The sequence below is a fragment of the Chelonia mydas genome, chromosome 2 (assembly GCF_015237465.2).
Source record: "Chelonia mydas isolate rCheMyd1 chromosome 2, rCheMyd1.pri.v2, whole genome shotgun sequence".
NCBI classification, from domain to species: domain Eukaryota; kingdom Metazoa; phylum Chordata; order Testudines; family Cheloniidae; genus Chelonia; species Chelonia mydas.
The window spans coordinates 138,620,989-138,642,677 of record NC_057850.1 but is presented as its reverse complement, the minus strand read 5'-3'; the positions used below and the strand labels follow the sequence as shown (position 1 = coordinate 138,642,677).

The 21,689-nt window shown below is 41.9% G+C and overlaps 1 protein-coding gene across 2 annotated transcripts in view; it reads right to left on the bottom strand.

Annotated features, from left to right (window-relative positions):
* Positions 1 to 1,809: 1,809 nt before the first annotated feature.
* Positions 1,810 to 21,689, bottom strand: part of SEMA5A (semaphorin 5A) — a 616,581-nt gene continuing 596,701 nt past the window's right edge. For both annotated transcript variants that reach the window (XM_007057800.4, XM_043540272.1), the window contains exons 20-22: positions 10,295 to 10,342; positions 7,553 to 7,764; positions 1,810 to 4,644 (exon numbers count right to left, since the gene is read on the bottom strand). In XM_007057800.4, the coding sequence (XP_007057862.2) occupies positions 4,525 to 4,644; positions 7,553 to 7,764; positions 10,295 to 10,342 (380 nt within the window). In that variant the 3' untranslated portion in view covers positions 1,810 to 4,524. The remainder of the gene's footprint in view (positions 4,645 to 7,552; positions 7,765 to 10,294; positions 10,343 to 21,689) is intronic.

The following is a 21,689-nucleotide window of genomic DNA, read 5'->3' as shown; positions in this document are numbered from 1 at the left end:
TTCTCACAAGTAGTACGATTCACTTCAGTGGCATTACTTAAATGGTAGTAAAGTTATACATGTGCTCAAAGTGTTTGCAGGATTTGGGTCTTAGGCCTTAATCCAGTAAAACAGTAAACTTTAAGCATGTGTTTAAATTCCATCTATTTCAATGGGGCTACTCATGTGCTTAAAGATAAGCAAATGCATGTATGCTTTACTGAATTGGGGCCTTAATTATTCTATAATTATAAAAAAAATAAATTATTTCTTTTCATTAACATTTCTTACATCTTAAATCTCACTGTCTTTTCTGTTTTGTATGGCCACATGGTCCAATATGCTGAGCACTTTTTTCTTTAATGAATTGCCTCATCGCTATTATTTTATATTGATTTGAAACTTCCCCCAGGTTTCTGTGTGATTCTGATACTGTTAACAACTACTTCCCTGTACTTTACATAGTATCCTACACCTTTCCAGGATTTTAATTAGTATTATTTCATATCCTAGAAAATCAAAGCCAATTCAGTGCCCCTCTATCTTCTGCTCTGTTATGAAAACTCAAACCCCAACCAAAACTCCCTTATTTTTTTCTGAACCACACTGCTGCAGCAGCCGGCAATTTCAGATATCTGGAAAAAACACTTCCACTAAAAGTAAGATTAGATGAAAGTAAAGGTCTTCAGATTCAAATTGAAGTATAAGATACAATCTGCAAGCACAGTAGTGGATTTTCCAAGCAACTGAGCAATATATTCCCATGTATCTCATATTGAATCAAGCCCCAAATGTCTATCTACACACACGCACAAAGCTCTACTTTGAACTATCGAATGAAAACATATACTTTACAGCACCAGGAGTTGCAATCTTCCTTTTTTTTTTTTGTACTGGCATTACATGAGAAAAAAACCAAACAGATTTAAGATGAAATATTTTGGCCAGTTCTGGAGAAATTTTTATTTTAAACTTCAGTTTCATTTAAACATAAGTGCAAAATGAAAGTTTTAAAATGAATGTATTGAGCGAGCACCAGTATTTTAGAGATGGCCAATCCTGGCATTAGAAATAATGTAATATTTTATCCAGAACAGAGAACTATATCCGAGCCAAAAATCTGTGAGAGAACTGGTGGGAATTAGAGGGTCAGGGATTTGAATTCCTCTCTCAAGAAAAGAACAGTCTAGGGCCAAATTTCCCCCTCATACAAGTGCAATCTAGTCCCACTGACTTACATGAGAATTGCATGCAAGTGTCCACAGGATTTCAAAAATTCAAACTTTTATGGTCTAAAGAAAAACATTTTCATGTGCATTTAGATGCCAGAAATCCACTTCACACCAAAATGTGTGTCCTACCAATTTTAGAGCAAAAACGTTTAAAGAAATGGTTAAAAAATTAAAAAGAAAATCTGACTGGGGGACTACTTTTGTATCCCTCTGCCTTCAAGGCCAGTCTCCATTTATGCCATATGTGCAACTGTGAGGCTCTCAGAGGCAGAACAAACAGACACAATTAATACATTTTAAATACCGCTACATTAACCAAAATACTTTTCAACACACAAAAATGTCACAGCTTTAAAGGCTGATGTCTCAGGATCTTCCAAGACTAGTCCTACTGGGAAACTTGGGATCTCCCCTTTCCAGTGATATGAAGATGCCATTTCTTACCCTGAAGGAACATAGATAGCAGACATAAAACCTTTTTGTGGTATAGGACAAATTATTGCCCCAGCTTGGGCCGCAGGATAGAGTAATTTGGGGAAATACATTTCACATTTGAAAGAAAAGAAGAAAACATTTCTCTGGCAGGTGGATTTTTTTAAAAAAAATGATGTCACTTTGAAGCTGCTCAGAGATTTGGACTGTTTGAAATAGTCCTGTGGGAGATGGATTAGAGGGCAGCGTGCAGGGAAGGCTAAATGCAGTTAGTCATATGGCTTCACAATTTATCCCACAGGTATTACCATCACAGATCTAATATAGTGAATATACATGGAATGGCCAATATAGCTAAATAGTTAGATATATACCCCTCAAAAATATTGTAGAGTAAAACATGGACTCATTTCAGATAATTTCAATAAAAAGATTAAAATTAAAAAGATCAATACTTTAAATATTTAAAAAAAACTGTGGGCCTAATAGCTAATATGCTAAATTTAAAATACAGAAGCCAAACTAACACTGCTGTTAGTAGAGAAGCAAGGAAGAAGAGTGGGGTTTCTAGTTTTGTTTTTTGTTTGGTTGGTTTTGTTTGGTTTATTTTTCAGGCAGCGATTTTATTTTCTTTATACTATTTAAATGAAGCGTTTTATTTTGCAGCAGCAGCAGAGTGATGCTAATACCAAACTGGTTATGATTTGGAAAGTTCCCCCTCCCCATTCCACTGAATTTTCTTGAAAGGGTAATTTCATCTTTCCTAAGGGAAATAAATGTGTTAGGCAGTTTATTAGGAGGAAACGCATCAAAAGTACATATTACAATGGTAGACAAAAGAGGATTAGTGCCACCACATTTTTTGGTGTGAACCTGTCTGAGGGTGGAGGATTTATTTTGAATTGACAGTTAAAATGAACACTGAAAATAGTCCAGTGGAAACACAGGAAACCAATCTTAATTATTTTCACTGAACCTAAGTACAGTATGGTATTTGAACCTATTCCGATCCACAGGTACTGCTCACTACAACATGTTATGAGGAATTAACCCCATCATCAGTCTAGAATCTTGATGTGTAAGTTACAGGGCCACTAAAGTCATGCACACATACACACCCTCACACAAAATTCTATGTTCCTTGGCATTTTTAATAGATTTGCTTTGCAGAATTTTGAACCATTATATTCTAACATTTGCCTTTGCAAACCGTTTCCCTTTGTGTCTATCTATACTTTAATCTAAAGACAACAGGCTCTCCCATGTTGAAATATCTCCACTTTGCATTTTCTCCCCCCAACCCGCCCCCACTTAGGAAATTTCTGATGTGATAATATTGGTATGGTATATAGTTTAAAAACAGGCAATGATTTAAACCTTCTTATTCACTCTTTCATTTTGTTTAGGAAGTCTTGGAGAAGAGCATTTAGAAACCTTTGAAATGTCCTTTTATGACACATACGGTTCAGCACTCTGGGCTGAACAAATGTCCCACAACCCTGCCATTTTCACTTCAATGGTACACCAGGAATTTCTCTTCCAAAAATACAAATGTTACAGATGTGGTGGGTGAAGAGGAGACCAAGAGAAGTGGTGCCAACTGCCACTGTTTCCTCACCTGCCATTGCACAAGAATTTAAAAGTGACAACTTAAAAAGCAGCTAGTATGTTAAAATATCACATCAATAGAGCCTCAAAGGAAGCCCACTTTAAACAACACAATTAATGGTGCCTGGCACAGGTTGATTAGCATGGATCAGACACATCTAGAAGATGAAAACAATGCTTTTCATAACACATCTGGCACTTTTTTCTTCCTTTTGTTGTTGTTGTTTTCAAACAGGCATGTGTAAATAATGACTTGTGAAAAGAAAAGCAATTCTATTATGAGGCATATGTTCCCGGGGTGTCAAAGAAAGAGTGTGGTGGATAAATCATGGTAAGGTTGTTTCTGCCACTCACTGGCATATTTTTGGATGCTACAGCAGACTAGTCAAATGGGTTTCATATGCACACTCTGAGAAGAAGAGGTCTTTGGAATGCCATGAGTCATGCAAGTCCGTACACTACAATAACATCAGGTTACTAACAACATGCAGAAAATGTTCAAACGTAACCTCCCAAAAAATAAAATAAACAAGATGAAGGCTTAAATTATCTCACAACTTCGAGCCATCTACTCTGCAAATTTCCCTTTTTGTCACAAGAAGCATATCTCTTGGTATATCCTGTTTTGCTTCAAGATCTAAACAGATGGAAAACTTCCAAGAGTTCCAGCCGAAACACTTCACAGTCTAGGCAGATTAACTCTGGAGTGTTGGAGTTACTACAAAATAACACCGTGCTGCCAAATTTCTCCTCATCATTTACTCAATGTTCTATGAGCTTTTTTGGCAGTATAATGTCAGGAAGATTCCTCAGAGGGCCCCACTGCTAGATGCAGAGTTTTCTCCTCAAACCTAATGGAAACAAGCAGACAATGTCCAAAAGGAAACGGAAGTCATATTCCTGGCACCCTCTTCAAGGGGGGTTACAGTCTTTTAAAAAGCGCAAAAAATTAGTTTGCAACATGTTAGAGAAATCTGACTGAACATTTATAAACACGAACAAAGTGATTATACTCTTCAGGACTCATTCCACTATGTCCAGCTACTAAATCTGCACTCCCTACTGCAGGCCAACCTTTCACTCTTGCAAAAGGGAACATCATGTCACATACAGGTGTTTTTGTTTTTTTGGTAACAATGGGACACTGATGGCTTGGAGTGTGCTTGAAATGTCTCCGAACTTCATCTCTGAAGCCTCAAACACATGAGCGGTCATGTAGCACAGGCTTTGGGGGATTGGGGAGTTACCATAGGCCAGAAAATACACAAGTCCATTAGTACTCATCATAATTATTGAGATCTGTAAAATAGGCATTAGAATAGGTCTTTGCAGTAAGATGTGGATTGAAGTATTTGTTTCTCTCCTCCAAGATCAGGTTGTTTTTATTAAATGCCTAGAAAAAGAATAACAAAATGTTTTTAGTGGGCAAACCTCCAGGATCACTGATGCAAACAACAATGCAATGAGAGTGCTCTGAAATACACGTTTACTACAAAACTCTGCATTTGTATGTGCATATGTGTTACAATGAAGTCCTTAACTACACAATCCCATAAAATATTGTTCCAATACAACAATATAACCTTATAGGTTTTTTTCCCCAATCTTAGATAATCATATGTAGGTTTTTATACTGTGTATTCTTATTTCTTATACTACTTTCATTGTCAAAACGATTCTGTACGTCTTCGTTGACTTAGCCTTTTTATATAATTTTCCTCTAGATTATGCATTCCTTGATTTTGAGTCTAAAATTTTAGAGCATGTAAGAGATTTAGGAGTATAAATTCCATTTTCAAAAGAGATTTAGGCATTTTCACGTCAGATTTTCAAAGGTATTTGGGCACTTAAACATGCAGATAGGTGCCTAGTGGGATTTTCAAAAATACCTAAATAGGTTACCCCATTGATTGCAAAGCATAATCTCTCTTTCCTAATTTCCTAGATTCATTTATTTAAGAAACAAATGGAAAAAGAAAAAAAAGAAAAAGATTCACTATCCAGGACTTCACAAACACTTCAGAAAATTTTGCTATAGCACATAAATTCTATAATCTGAATGTATTTGGCTAGATAGCATACAAATGCCCAATCTTCCATACTTTAGGAATTTTGCAATAGGAAGCTGTTCTAAAAGGTTATAAGTAGACTTGTCATGATTAGATTTGTTATAGGTAGATGTTGGTAAATGTCAATTTCATCATACACATAGAGACAAACAATATTTTCATTGATGATCCTCAAAATTTCAGACAGGCAAAGTAAAAATATGTTTCAGAATTTATTAGACGTTGATTTAAGGATATTTACTTTATGCGTTTTAACATGTGATGTTGACAATTGATGTTTTAATAGTTATAAAGCTTTAACTTTTTGAATCTTGAAGTCTAATGTCATTGTCTGTCCCTCCCCCTTTCCCAGATCTCCCCCCATAATTTCCTCAAACTGTGAAAATTTAAATTGATAAAAATAAAAAATACTTAAAACTCACAATTTTGCACATCTGTGAAAATTTAAATAGATAAAAATCTAAAAAATGATTACAAATAAACATTGGCATTATCCGTTGAAACTATATAAAATATATTGAATTCTGCAAAGCTAGATGTAAGAAGTGAAACAATACAGAGGAATTTATAATCTCTGGCAATGTGGTGCAGATATCATTCTAGATTCTCAGCTGGTATAAATTTATGCAGCTTGATTCACACTGTGCTATGCAGATCAACACCAGTTGAAAATCTGACTCATCACAGATTTGGTTCAAAGATTATAAGGCAGAAGGGATCACTGTGATCATTTAGTCTGACCTCTTCCATAACACAAGCCACAGAACTTCCCTGAATTAATTCCTGTTTGAACTAGAGCATATCTTGTCGAAAAACATCAAATCTTCATTTAAAAATTGCCAGCGATGGAGAATCCACCACAAGCCTTGGGTAAATTGTTCCAAAGATTAATTACCGTCACTGTTAAAAATATGCAACTTATTTCCATCAGAATTTGTCTAGCTCCAACTTCAAGCCATTGGATCTTATTAAAGCTTTGTCTGTTGAACTGAAAAGTCCATTATCAAATTTTTGTTCCCCATGTATGTACGTATAGACTGTGATCAAGTCACTCCTTAACCTTCTCTTTGTGGCTCTTCTCTTAAACTTTCAAATTTATCCACACCTTATCTGAACTGTGGACATCAGTGCCAAATACAGAGGTAATATAGCCGCCTTACTCCAACTCTATATTCTCTATTTATATATCCAATGAACATATTAGCCCTTTTGGCCACAGCGTCGCACTGGGAGCTCATGTTCAGCTGATTACCCAGCATGAATGTCAAGTCCTTTTTAGAGTCATTGCTTCCCAGGATTCAGTCCCTCATTCTGTAAGTAAGAGCTACACTCTTTGTATTAAGATGTATAACTTCACATTTGGCCATATTAAAGCACATATTTGTTTGCCTGAGCCTAACTTACAAAGCAATCCAGATCACTCTGTATCTCTGTTCTTTCATTATTTACATTTCCCTCGACCTTTGTCATCTGCAAACTTTGTCTGTGATAATTTTATGTTTTCTTGAAAGTCACTGATAAAAAATTATGTTCACCAGCTAAATCACAGACCTAGCATGGGAAAGAGGACAGAAGCTTTTGCTGCCTGCTATTTGAACTAAAGGAAAATCTCCATTAGGTATCACTATGATTTTTAAGTCCAAATCTACTTTTTAAACCAGATACTAGAGGACAGGAGTACTTGTGGCACCTTAGAGACTAACAAATTTATTAGAGCATAAGCTTTCGTGAGCTACAGCTCACTTCATCGGATGCATACAGTATGCATCCGATGAAGTGAGCTGTAGCTCACGAAAGCTTATGCTCTAATAAATTTGTTAGTCTCTAAGGTGCCACAAGTACTCCTTTTCTTTTTACGGATACAGACTAACACGGCTGCTACTCTGAAACCTGATACTAGAGGACGATACTTTCAAAGACAACAATTGAGCAATAGTCTGATTTCTTTGAACAAAGGCCAGTGGTGCATAAATTGTACATCCCAGCCAACACATGATAATGTCTTCAGTGTAATATAGGCTGGCGTGATAAGAAATCTAAAATTATTACACTACAAATATGAATCTAATTTCGTTATTCAAACATCTGATATTTGTATATTAAATATTTGTATGATCTTGAGTCCGCCTTTCACTGTAAAAAATGTATCATTAGAATTCCTTTGGTACATTGTAATTACTGTAAACAGTTATACATAGCTAAGCATTACAGACAACGCTATCCATTGCTTACCTTGATGGCTTCTACAGAATCATATTTGTCCAGTTTGTTGATATGGTTAGTGATACTGGTATTAAGAGGAGCTGGCGACACTGGATGGATAACAGTTGCATCATGGGATTGCTGCTGATATCGTTGGCAATAAGTGTAAACAAGCAGTGTAAGGAGGCAGCCAAGTATAGAACTGCTCAAGCCCACTGCAATCATGTGGAACATGTTAAACTCTGAAGAACGGATAGCAAAAGATAGCATTACCTTTAAGGCAGTCACAATAAGAGTTTTGAAACATTAGAAAAAACACGAACAGGTGCTTTGATTCAGAAGGGAATAAAGTATCTCATGGAGTTATGCATTTCTTGGAAATGTCAATCGCCAAGATTTTTATTTGTACTTAAAAATACATTGCATATCTCTAGAGATCACTATAAGCATCTTATATCACCACATCTGTAATATTGATTTGGCTGGATTTTCAAAAGGAGTTAGGGGCTCAACTCCGATTGAAATTAATTGCATTTCCTTAAGTATCTTGAAAATCTCTGCCTAAATTCGGTTCTGTAAATTGTACTGCAAAGTATCCAACATCACCATTTCCATGTTGTATTATAAAAAGATTGAATCAAATCATCTCCTTGTATGTTGTTCTTCTAATTCTTTCTGTTATACTCAGTGACTAGTTGGGACAATTTAGAACAAAAGAACTAAGGTGAAACCCAAGTAAGTTTAATCAAAACCAATAAAAGACACCTGAACCCTGCTCTCCCTAAAAGGCTCTGGAAGACTCTTTTACCTGGTGCTTTCTTCCCGGGGCAATGGCCTGGTGCTTTTCCAACACCCCATTCACCTCTGGTGGACCCCCCTCACTCTTCCTATATCTTCAATGGGTGGCTAAGTTGCTCACTTCCCCATCCTGCATAATTATTTTTGTAAGTGGGAGTGGAAGTATTAGCACTGTAGGGAGAACAGGGGAACAAGAATTTCCCAATGTCCAATACACGCTGGAACATCTCAGTCTGAGAGTTCAAGGGAAGTGTAATGTACAGCAGTATAAGCAGGAATCTTTCCACTTGCTCCGCCCCTAGATGATATTGTGGGGTCTGTAGAGTAGGTAGCCCCCCTAAAGAAGTAAAATTGGGAAGCAAGCCCACGGGCTGCCCTTTGAAAATCTGGGAAGGAGCCAGATGCTCATTCCCTGATGGCATTGAGAGGTGAGAGATAGCAGGCAACACACAGACACACATACACCAAAAGTTGGCACCAGCTATTGATGAATTAGAGGTAAGTGAATTACATTGCCTTGCGCCACTTTTTCAAAGGTAGAGCTGCTTTTTTTGGTGTGGTGAATGAAGGGATAACAAAAAGTAGTTCAAATTTTTATCCTGAGTACGCAGTTTAGTTTTGTACAAACTAACATTTGATTGACTAAAAGTGCCCAAATGAGGGATTATAGGCCTAGATCCTCAATAGTATTTGATATAATCTCATTGATTATAATTAAGGCTAAGATTTTGTCAGGGATATTTTTAGTAAAACTCATGGACAGGTCACGGTCAATAAACAAAAATTCACAGAAGCCTGTGACCTGTCCCTGACTTTTACTAAAAATATCCCTGACAAATTGGAGAGGGAGAAGGATCCAGCACCCACAGCTGATGGGGCCAGACTCTGGAAGTCACAGATTCCGTGACTTCTGTGACATAATTGTAGCCTTAATTATAATGCCTCAGGATCCGGGCCATAGTGTCTGTGCCGAAAACTGGGTAGTGGCACTGGAATATAGAAAGGGATGTTCATAGGGGCCCTATTTTCAGCAGGCACATAAATCAGTATTTATATGCCTCAAATAGGTTTTAGGGGCCTAAATGTGGATTTAGGTGGCTAACTTGGGTACTAATATATGTAAGTGGCCCATGAATCACTTTCCATCTTTTTGCAAAAGTTTTCCCCAGACACAGAATTTGGTAAAAATGTGAGGAAGCAGAAAACAATCAATTCAGAGTGAAATCTCAGAGTAGAACCCATTGTGCATGCTGATGACTTCACTTTTCCCCACTGAACTCACTCCCCTTTCCTTTAATGAAAAATTGCTTCCACTGTACATAAGAATGCTAGAACCAGCCAGAGCTTTGATTGTGGCTAAATACTTAATAAGTGCAATTGTTAAAAACTAAAATAAAGTATTTTTATTTTTAAACAATTTCTCTTCCTGCTCAGGACCTCTTTTGCTAACATTGTGGTTGTTTTGTAGGAGATATTTTATTTTGTTTGTTTTGTTTTTGGCAGCTTGTCTAATAATGAGCTAGAGATACAGTCTGAGACATTAAATGGGTGACTAAGCTGACTCATAGCTGTTCATTTGACTCCCAAGGGGGGATGGTGAAATTATCATCCTGGATTGGTGCAGTGACTTTCCAGATTTTTGATCTGCAAGTAACTTGTTTATAATAGGGCTTTCTCCTGTGGAGAGAAGAGTGATTGCCCTTGGGGGAGGCGGGAAGGAGAGAGTAAGAACTTCAGGTAACATGCTGTTGACTCCAAGGTAGGCAGTGGCAGTCAGATATTTAATAAGGCAGCTTCTGGTAACTACAGTCTGTTTTTTCTCAGAAAATGTAAGTAATGAGAATATGGCATTTAGAAGGTAGAGTAAAAGAGAAGGGAGCAAGAGGTGGAACAAATAGAGGAAAAATAGGAATCAAGTATACAATTTTTAAAAAAACAGGTAAAGATTCTGCTACAGAGAAATGAAAAACTTACCACCACATAGTTTTTCTTCTATGCTGCTAGATCTTGCTACTGATATTTCTAGAAAAACAAACAATGTAATTAAAATGTGTAGATAAAACATAGCAGAGATATACTAAGCTGATGAATAGAGAATAAGATTTTTTAAAAATTTATTTCATTATATTCATTCCAGAGCTCTGAGAAAAGATTTTCACTCCTGTTGAAACTGGCCAAAACCACCAAACAAATCTTCACTCTTAACTCCATGAAAAATAACACAAACATTATTCATTCTTGTCTCAAAAGTCTCAAGAATTAAACAAATGGCAGATATTGTAGGTGGGAAACTTCTTTAATTGGCAAGCCACTTCTCCCCCACAAAATAGTGAGTTTCTTAATGGGGAAAATGGAAAAAAGTTCACAGGCTAGCTCAGGGGTACAGTCGTGGTGTTTTAGCATGAAGACCCACGTCTACTCGTGGAAAATGTCAGACTTTCATCTCAGATCAGTGTGACCTATGAGACCTTCATTGCCCACTGACAAAGGGTTTACTGTCATGTAACAGCAATTGCAATCAAGCCTGACAAACTTACTATACCTAACACATTGTGGTCATGGTATGTATCTATAAAGAATGTCAGGTAAGATATCAAATGAAAACTTATATCATACTGGTCATGATCATCACTGTGTGATGTAACAATTAAAAAGTTGTAGGTATGTACTAAAAATATGCTCAAACTATGAAACTAGGCAGGATTTGGTAAGCAAGTTTGTTCCAGACAAAGGAATGCTGATCTGCCTGTCTGTCTAGGTCTCAAATGTAAATGGATCAGGGTAGGTCAAAGACAATGGGAATCAAATTTGTATCTGAAGTCAACCAGAAAATCAAATTATCAAGAGGATAATCCCTTCCAAAGCATCATTCATGAAGCATCATGGCTGTCAGATGGAGGGCCTGCAGGCTGTGACTGAGGAGGCAGATGTGGTCCTGAGTGATCACATCTCCCTCCAGCTGGAGTAGCAGTCTGACTGATAGCTCTACTACCAGCCGAGAACCGGTGTTGTCGGGACCATGCTGGGGCGATAAGTACAAGGCATGAATTTTGTTAACATGTGAGGAGCTATTGACAGGCCAAAGGGTAGCACTGAAAATGGAAGTGGGATCCATTTACCATGAACTTGAGGAAATTTTGATGGTTCTGACGAATTGCTATGTGAAAATATGCATCCTTTAAGTCAAGAGCAGCATACCAGTCCCCAAGTGAGGGAATAATGGAGGCCAGAGTGACCATCCAGAAGTTTGTTTTCTTCAAGAACTACTTCTGCTCTCTTAAATCTAAAATAGGCCTGAGACCCCCTTTTGCTTTCCAGATTAGGAAGTAGCAGGAAACAGGGGAACTTATTCTATATCCCTCACAAGTAGGAGGGATTGCACCTCCTGCAGTAGCATGACCTCAGGAGGGTGGTCCCTGATGACAGACGGGGAAGGGCGATGGGAGTGAGAACAGAAACCAACTGAAAGGTATATCCCACTTCCACTGTGCTTAAGACCCAATGATCCATGTGATGTAGGACCAAGCATTTAGGAAATGGGACAGATGATGGGCAAATAGAGGGGTGGGAAAAGATGGCACCATTGGGACTGGTAGTATGACCTCGACCAATGTGTTAAAATGCTTGTTTGGAGGACCCATCTTATCTAGATGAACTGGCAGTTGCAGAGGAGGAGAGAGGTACCAGACACCTCTTGTAACCTCTGGCCTTCTTTCTGGACAGGTCCTGGGTACAAAGCATGAAAACTGGATACAGGGGGGTGGGGGACTGCTGTGGGCAAAACAGCTTTATTTTTGCCATCAGTGTATAAATACCCAGCGACTCAAAGGTTGCCCTTGAATCCTTGGGACTATGCATCAATTTTCTCAGAAAAGAGTAAAGGATCCTCAAATGGGAGGTCTTGAAAGATCTGTTGAACCTCTCGGGAAAACCAGAAAACTGCAGCCATGAACACTGCTGAATAGTAATGGCCAAAGCCATGGCTGAGCAGCAGAGTCAGCCGCATCTAAACTGGCCACTAATTTGCCTTCCTCTACCACTGTGGAGAATTCTTGTCTTTAAAATATTATCCCACAGGTTAACATTGTAATGATCCAGTTATGTCTTCTGGTTTGCAATTCTGAATTGGAGGCCTCAGGTAGAACAAAGCTTCCTACCAAAGTGGTCTAGATTTTTTTGCCTCTTTTCCTTTTGGCATTGAAACCTACATATCTAGTGTGTTAAGTTCAGTTTGCAGTTTTTGTTTATTTACTAAGGTAATCTGCTTTGATCTGTTGGCTATCCCTTATAATCACTTAAAATATACCTCTTGTACTTAATAAACTTGTTTTTGTTTTTAACCCAGTTTGTGTAATGTATAACTGGGGGGAGGGTGTGGTGGGCAAAAAGCTGTGTATATCTCTCTCCATGGTGAGGGAGAGGGCGAATTTCAATTAGCTTACGCTGTACAGTTCTGGGTGCAGCGCAAGGCAATACAATTTTGGGTTCACTCTCCAGACGGGGAATGCACTTGAGTGCTGGGCAATTCCTCAGCTGAAAGCCTTCCCACGCAGTACTGATTGCAGTGTCTTTGTCTTTCTGCAGATGGGTGTGTCCCTATCTGTGTGTATGCTAGAGGAAGCTTGGGGGCCTGGCTTAGCAGGACAGGGTGAGGGAGCCTAGCCTGGTGGGACGGGCAGGCTCAGTGGTACCCCAGTACATCAGGAGGCACACTGGAAGGCAACCCATCACAGTGGACAGTGAGCAGGGTAATGTGCACCACTTATTGCTCTGAGACACCAGTGGTGATTTTAAATGAGTTTTAAGTGTGTTGCCTAGAGAACAGACAAAGTGGCTACAAAGTGATTTGTTGTTTTCTGTTTGCTTATTTCGGGCAAAGGAAGTAGAGGCAGAAAAATAAGAAAATTAGTGAAAGTGAAGCTACCAAAAAGTTGGAGTTTTACAGATTACAGGTCTAAGAAAACGAAAAGATGCACAAGAGACAGCTGGAATTAAGACAACTACACATAAAAGAACAGGAAGCGGAAGAAGTCCAACAAAAAGCAGCCCATGAAAGGGCCATGGAAGCCCAGAAGCAAGCCGTGGAACTGCAAGCCAAAGAAGAAGCAGCCAGCCAAAAAGCTGTCGTGGAACTGAAACACAAAGAAATCAAATCCCAGAAGCAAGCCATGGAACTGAGGCAGCTAGAGGCAGTTAAAGCCCTGGAACTGAGAGACAAAGAAATGCAGAAGAGGGGAAAAAATGAGAGAAAGCATGAACTGGCCTTGATGGAGTGGAGGAAACAACCCCACACCGGGAGGGCACCACTCCAAAAATCCACAAATGGCAGTGGTTGTGTCCTGCATCAGTAAGACTGGGGACATTGCTGAATACTTCATCACCTTTGAGAGGCTGTGTGTGCTCTGAGATTTTTGATGGTCAAAAGATGACCACTTTGGTTGCAAAGTTGTCTGGGAGAGCTATGGATATATTCAATAAGATGCCAATGGGTGATACTTCCAATTATGGTAAATTCAAGGAAATAGTTTTAAAACAGTTTCAGATTACCCCTTTTACTTACTGAGTAAAATTTAGAAGCCTTAAGAGAGGGGCTGGAATAAGTAATGTGGCATATGTAAACCAAATGAGAGATTTACTCGATAAGTGGGTAAGGGGAAAAGGTATTTCAAGCTTTGAAGAAATGTGTGATCTGGTTGCTCAGGAAGAGTTCCTGAATATGTGTCACAATGATGTAAAACAGTGTTTATGGGATAAGAGGGTAAAAACTGTTGAACTTCCTACTTTTGCGGATAAATATGAACAGTCCCAAGCAGCTATTAGAAATAAATCACAGGCAGAAGGATTTAAGTTTGGTGGGAAGCAAGGTCACCACTTTACCCATGGAGAGAGGGAGGGTGGCCGAGAGGTGGGCACTCACCCTCCCAGAACCTTACCTCCCATACCCATCTCAAACTGCCCTTAAAAACAGGAGATCCTAGAAGGTGCTTCCACTGTAATTCTAGAGTACCTGAGACATAATTGCCCCAAACTGAAGGAAAATAAACCTCCCCTGACCCATATTGGCTCAGTTGTCCTCAGCCCCGAGGCCCCAGAGGGTACCCCCACAACTTACCACACCTGCTTGGTGGACACAGGACCTGGTGAACCAGACAGCGAACACATTAAGGTTGTCCAGATTGATGGTACAGAGTGCCTGGGGTGGAGGAATACTGAGGCTCAGCTCTCTCTGGTTCAACCAAGTGTTGTCCCAGAGGCTAATACTTTACCGTGCCAAACGGCCAGCATTAAGGGGATGGGGCCAGACAGGTTCCCTGTGTCACTAGTGTAAGTTTGTATGGAATGGGAAGGTTTGGAAGGCGATTTACTTGTGGGGATGCTAGAGGACATCCCGGTGGACATGTTGGTAGGGAACATTATTTCCATAAGGCCAGGACTGTTGGTGTGGTAACTCGCAGAAAGAAGTAGTATTGTGTAGGGTCCTCGTAAGGGGAGGAGAGTGTATTGCCTGTCAGTGAGAAGGCTGTTCCAACTGGTGGCTGCAAATCTGATGCAGCTAAACCAGGGATATATCCTGCTCTAGAGAGCATGGAGGTGTGTGTCTCAGAGAGAAGCCCGGGGAAGGGCACTGGAACCTTAGAATCCACAGAGGAGGTGGGTGAGGGTTCCATTGGCACTGCAGTGCAGGGTGGCAGTGTGCTTCCAAGTGAGGGAGAAGCAGAGTCAGGCCTCTGTTCAACTGAAAGCAGCATGTCCCCAGGGCTGGAGAGCTGTTGTCAGTGTCTGAGGAAATTATCCCAAGTATTAGCTGTCAGGAATTGCAGCAAACCAAAAGTCAGCCCCCTCTCTAGAGAGTGTAAGGAAGTGTGTCCTAGAGGGAACTCCAGCAAGGAGGGTGGAGGAGAAGTTTATTGAAGAGGATGCAAAGCTGTATAGAGAGGCTCCTGTGGGAAGGAACACAGGCCCCGGGCAACTCTGTAAGCAATTGGTTGTACCCAGCCAGCACCGGGGGGAATTAATGCTGGTAGCGCATGATGGTCCCTTTGCTGGTCACTTGGGGGTACAGAGGACTTATGACAGGCTAAGGAGAATTTCTACTGGCCAGGAATACAGAACGATGTGAGAGATTATTGCAGGTCTTGTGTACTGTGTCAGGGAAGGAAAAGACCTGCAGGACCCCAGAAAGCTCCCCTGTGTCCCTTACCTGTGATACAGGAGGCATTCCTGAGGGTGGCAATGGTTATTGTGGGTCCTATGCCACACCCCACTCAGAAGGGGAACAAGTATATCTTAGTGGTGGTGGATTTTACCACTAGATATCCTGAGGCGGCCGCTCTGTCTAATATAGAAGCCGAGACAGTGGTAAGAGTTTTTCTCACTATATTCAGCAGAGTGGGTTTCCCTAAGAAGATTTTGTCTGACTGGGGGGGAAACTTTGTCACAGATATTCAACAAGCTATAGAAGGTGTGTGGAGTGAGACAACTTAAAACTGCGCCCTATCACCCCCAGGCCAATAGTTTGGTGGAGAGTTTCAACAGGACTCTATAATCCATGCTGGGAATATATGCCAAGAAAAGGGGCCAAAGTTGGGACAAGTTATTGCCATTTCTGTTGTATGCTTACAGGGAGATACCCCAAGAGTCGATAGGGTTTTCTCCATTTGACTTTTTATATGGCAGAAAAGTAAGGGGACCTCTCGGTCTCATTAAAGACTCATGGGAAGGGTGCAATGAGGTGAGGGAAGAACCAGTAACTGAGTATGTTCAGAGGTTCAGAAAGGAGTTAAAGGACACGATAGAAGTTGTCCAAAACAACCTCCAAGACAGTCAGGCCAAACAAAAGGCATGGTGTGATGATAATACTTGTAAACACACTTTTGACATAGGGGACTTTGGTGATGGTACTCAACCCTGCAAAAAGGTTTAAAATGCAAAACTCCTGGGAGAGGCCCGTTGAGGTGGTAGAAGTGGCAAATGAAGACACGTATCAAGTTAAAAAGCCCCATGATGATACTGTTCCCCAACTAGTACATGTGAACTGGCTCAAAGCCTATCATAGTAGGGAGGCTGGAGTAAACATGATCTGTTGTGTGGAAGGGGAAACTGAGGCCCACCCACTCTGATTTGATGGCTGAATGCAAAGATGGAGCAACTCTGGAAAGCACTAAAATATGTAGAGAATTAACATTAGTCGAAAGGGATGAAGGGGGGGAGGTGTTGTCAGTGCTGCAAGAACACAGCAACGTGTTATCCAACAAGCCAGGGAGACTTGCTGTCCCATAAAATCTTCACAAAAGGGGCACAACCTAAATTCCCTGTAAGCTGCATGGCCATGCAGCAGCCTATTTAGCGCCGCACAGGTGCTCAGGGAATCTGCCTGGGGACATGCCAAGGGTGGGGTGCCCCTCCCCCAGCGCCCACTTAGCCCAGTCCCCAACCTGCCGCGGCTGGGGCGTCCCTCCCCCGGCCCCAACTCAGCCCGCAGCCTGGACCTGCCGCATCTGGGGCACCTGGACTTGCCAGGGGACGCGGCTGGAGCAGCCCGTCCCCGGCCCCGGCCCCAGGCATGGCTGGGGCGGCGCCTCAGGTGCGGCTGGCAGTGCAGCCCGGGCTGGCCCCAAGGCACGGCCCAGCGCTGGAGCAGCCCAGCCATGGCCTGGGTGGCCTGGCCTGACCTCAGGCACAGCCCTCCCTTGGACCGGACCTGCTGTGGCTGGGGGAGGGGCACTTATCCTGCAGCCGCAGCACTCCCAGGTGCTACTGTGGGGAGAGAGTGCTGGGGGGAGTCCACTCTCCCCGCCGTAGCCCCAGAGCCCCCTCCTGCATCCCAAACACATCATATCTGGCCCCAACCCAAAGCCTGCACCCCCAGCCAGAGCTCTCACTGCCTGCACCTAACCTTCTGCCCCAGCCCTGAGCCCCTCATTGCCAGCCTCACCCCAGAGCCCACACCCCCAGCCAGAGCCCCGCCACATGACTTGTTATGTGACACATCACCTTCATATTGGTGCACATAACAAAATTCATTCTGCACATGGGTGGGAAAAATTAGAGGGAACACTGGGCATGACCCCCTGCCCTCTTCTAGGCCATACTGGGTCACTGGCAAGGTGAAAAAGCAAATTCGTACAGAGATACAGAACGTGTTGGACCTGGGAAGAATTAAGGAATCGGACAGCTCGTGGGCATCCCCTGTGGTCTTGGTCCCCAAAAGGGATGGAACTGTAAGATTTTGTGTGGACTAAAGAAAACTTAATGTTGTTACTGTAACAGATGTGTACCAAGAACTGATGATAAACTGGATGTGCAAAGCCAAGCCAAATACCTCAGTACCTTCGATTTAACTAGAGGTTACTGGCAGATGCCTCTGGAGGAGGAGGCACAGCAGAAGTCTGCTTTTATCACTGATACAGGGCTCTATGAATTCAGTGTTACCTTTTGGTTTGGTAAATACTGGTTCAACCTTCCAGAAACTGTTCAACACGGTATTAAAGGTTTTACAGAGCTTCGCAACGGCATACATAGATGACATAGCTGTATTCAGCAACACAAGGGATGACCACAAGAAGCTCAAAGAGGCTGGTCTAACCATAAAACCCTTGAAGTGCAAGATAGGAGTAGCCAAAGTCCCTTATCTAGGACACTGGATTGGAGGGCGACAAATATCCTCCGACGCTCCTAAGGTAGAAACCACTGTAAATTGACCTGTGCCCCAAACTAAAAGGCAGGTCCAATCCTTCATAGGCTTGGCAAACTATTACAGGAGGGTTTTTGGGGGGGGGGGGCGGGGAGGAGGTGTTCAGCTACATTGTATCCCCAATCACAGACTTACATAAAAAGCACCAACCTACTAAGGTGATTTGGTCAGAGGCATGTCAGAAAGGTTTTGATAAGGCACTCTTTTCTGCAAAGCCCGTGCTAGCCAGCCCTGACTTTGATAAGACTTTTGAATTATGTACTGATGCATCTAACACTGGCTTGAGTGCTGTACTGATGCAAACAGGGGAGGACAAGAAGAAGCACCCATTGCCTTCCTAAGCAAAAAGTTGTCCCCTACTGTACAGAATTACTCTGTCATAGAAAAGGAGTGCTATGCCATAGTGTGGGCTGTTAAACAACTGAGGCCTTACCTTTTTAATAGAAAATTCAAGATTCTAACGGACCATTCATCCTTAATATGGCTACAAATTAGCCATATAGAACCAAGGATACAAATTCCAAACTGCTACACTGGAGCCTAATCCTGAAAGAATTTAATATGGAGATTGTGCACATTAACGAAAAGGAGAACATGATAGCACATGCACTGTCTAGGAAAGAGGAAACTGGGCCACTGCCATTCACGTTAGTCCGTGATAACCCTCTGGCAGTAATCTAAGGGGGAGGTGTGACACCTTGACACCCCCATATTCACCACGACCTGACACCCCAATATATTCACCACTGTCATGCAGTTAGGATACGTTTTGTACAAAATATGTCTTGTGAGGTATCATTCTAAAAGTCTTGATCTGCTAGACATTAATATCTCATTGGATGGTATTTGTTATTGTTGTATGTGAAGTTATGAAATTTGGCTACAAATGGGATAGGATACAGAGGGACCGAGACAAATTAGAGGATTGGGCCAAAAGAAATCTGACGAGGTTCAACAAGGAGAAGTGCAGATTCCTGCACCTAGGAAGGAAGAATCCCATGCATCGCTACAGACTAGGGACCAAGTGGCTAGGCAGCAGTTCTGCAGAAAAGGACCTAGGGGTTACAGTGGACGAGAAGCTGGATATGAGTCAACAGTGTGCCCTTGTTACCAAGAAGGCTAACAACATTTTGGGCGGTATAAGTAGGAGCATTGCCAGCAGATTAAGGGATGTTATCATTCTCCTCTATTCAGCATTGGTGAGGCCTCATCTGGAGTACTGTGTCCAGTTTTGGACCCCACACTACAAGAACGGTGTGGAAAAAACCAAAGAGTCCAGCAGAGGGCAACAAAAATGAATAGGGGGGTGGAGCACATGATTTATGAGGAGAGGCTGAGAGAACTGGGATTATTTAGTCTGCAGAAGAGAAGAATGAGGGGGGATTTGATAGCTGCTTTCAACTACCTGAAAGGTGGTTCCAAAGAGGATGGATCTAGACTGTTCTCAGTGGTAGCAGATGACAGAACAAGGAGTAATGGTCTCAAGTTGCAGTGGGGGAGGTTTAGGTTGGATATTAGGAAAAACTTTTTCACTAGGAGGGTGGTGAAGCACTGGAATGCATTACCTAGGGAAGTGGTGGAATCTCCTTCCTTAAAGGTTTTTAAAGCCTGGCTTGACAAAGCCCTGGTTGGGACGATTTAGTTGGGGATTGGTCCTGCTTTGAGCAGGGGGTTGGACTAGATGACCTCCTGAGGTCCCCTCCAACCCTGATATTCTATGTATTACTGAAACATGTTGTGAGGTTGAAAGCACCCACAAGCAGCCTTTCAGGTATAAGAGTAAAAAGGCCAAACAATGTCAATGGCTTATTGAGGAAATGCACACAAGCACAAGGATTACCCCAGGAACTGTGTACAATAGAAACCTATAAGAGATAGCACCATACAATGGGAAATGTTTGATCCAGGTCACAACAAAAGAGCTTTCCAGCAAGTGGGAAGAAGATAAAAGGGGGACAATGACATCAGAGGGACCTCACTCTCTCTGCAACAAAGCATGTGGAAACACCTGAGGGGAAAGGACTGAACTGTGAGAAGTGATGGCCCCAGGCTAAAAGGATCTTTAGCCTGTGTATGAAAACCCAAAGCCAAGGCACCTTGTGCCTTAAGTGTCTGCCAGCCAGTTTATCACTCAGGGTGAGAATTTGCTAATTTATATCCTACCTATCTAGTGTGTTAAGCTCAGTTTGCAGTTTTTGTTTATTTACTAAGGTAATCTGTTTTGATATGTTGGCTATCCCTTATAATCACTTAAAATCTACCTCTTGTACTTAATAAATTGTTTTTGTTTTTAACTTAGTTTGTGTAATTCATAACTGTGGGGTGGGGGAGCAGAAAGCTGTGCGTATCTCTCTCCACAGTGAGGGATAGGGCGAATTTCAATTAGCTTACGTTGTACAGTTCTGGGTGCAGCACAAGACAATACAATTTGGGATTTACTCTCCAGAGGGAGAGTGCACTTGAGTGCTGGGCAATTCCTTAGCTGAAAGCCTTCCCATGCAGTACTGATTTCAGTGTCCGTGTCTTTTTGCAGCTGGGTGTGTCGCTATCTGTGTGTGTGCTAGAGGAGGTTTGAGGGCCTGGCTTAGCGGGACAGGGTGAGGGAGCCCAACCTGGTGGAACAGTTGGGCTCAGTAGTACTCCGTCACAGTCCACAAGTCTGGCTGGATATCCAGTGCTTTCTCTGGATGGATATCCAGAGTTGCGTCCATCCTCCTTAGTAAGTGTTGATGGGCTTTGTAATCATCAGGTGGTGGAGAAGTGGTCTCCAATACAACTGTCTCATCTGGTGATGAGAAAGAGGAATCCAAAGTGTGCTGAGGTAGAGCTTCCTCTAATTCCTTAATGGGCAGATCTGCTGAGGGGACTTCCTTTTGTTTGGTACCAGACCCAGTACTAGGAGAGGACACTTGCTATTTCTAATGTGGTTGCTCCTGATGCCTGTCCAAAGCAGTAGAATGAGGGGAATGGGGAGACCTAAAGGCCAGCTGGAAACCCCAAAGGTTCCAGAATGGCCATGGATATGGGCCTGGGACCCAATTATGTCTGGACCATTAGTCTTTGTGAGGTTCCAGTGGGTACCAGGTTTGACAGGTACCCAAAGATGCATGCTGTATGCAACTAGGTAGTCACAAAAACCAACCTCAGAATCTGATGATGAAGCTGCTTCCTCTGACAAAGAGGGGGGGGGTGTCAAATCTGTTGGTACTGGGGAGAGATGGTCAGACCCTGGAGAAGGTGGTCCAGAAAAATCATGCCTCTAGTCTGTAGTATCTTCAGAGACACTTTGGTTGGAGGTAGCTTTGGTACCGTATATTGTTCTGGTGCTAGAAGAGGAACATTAGATGCTGGTATATTAGATACTGGTACCATAAGACATGGATTAACAGGGAAACTGGTATCAAGAGGCTAAGCAGCTTCCAAGCCACTGCATAATCCTCCAGAATAGAAGGTAGCAAGATTGACTCCTGGCTCTGATGTACTGTGAGTGATGAAGCAGAAGCAGTCACTTCAGGGGTCAGTCTTGATGGGCCTGGCCTAGGCTCTGGAGTTGATGAACCCTCTTGATCGGAGGACTGTCTTAGGAAGAGCCTCTTCTTCAAGTGCACTCCACTGCCTTTGTCTCCACTGGATTTCAGTGCCAACGTTCTTGAACTCTCAGGTACCGAATCCCTG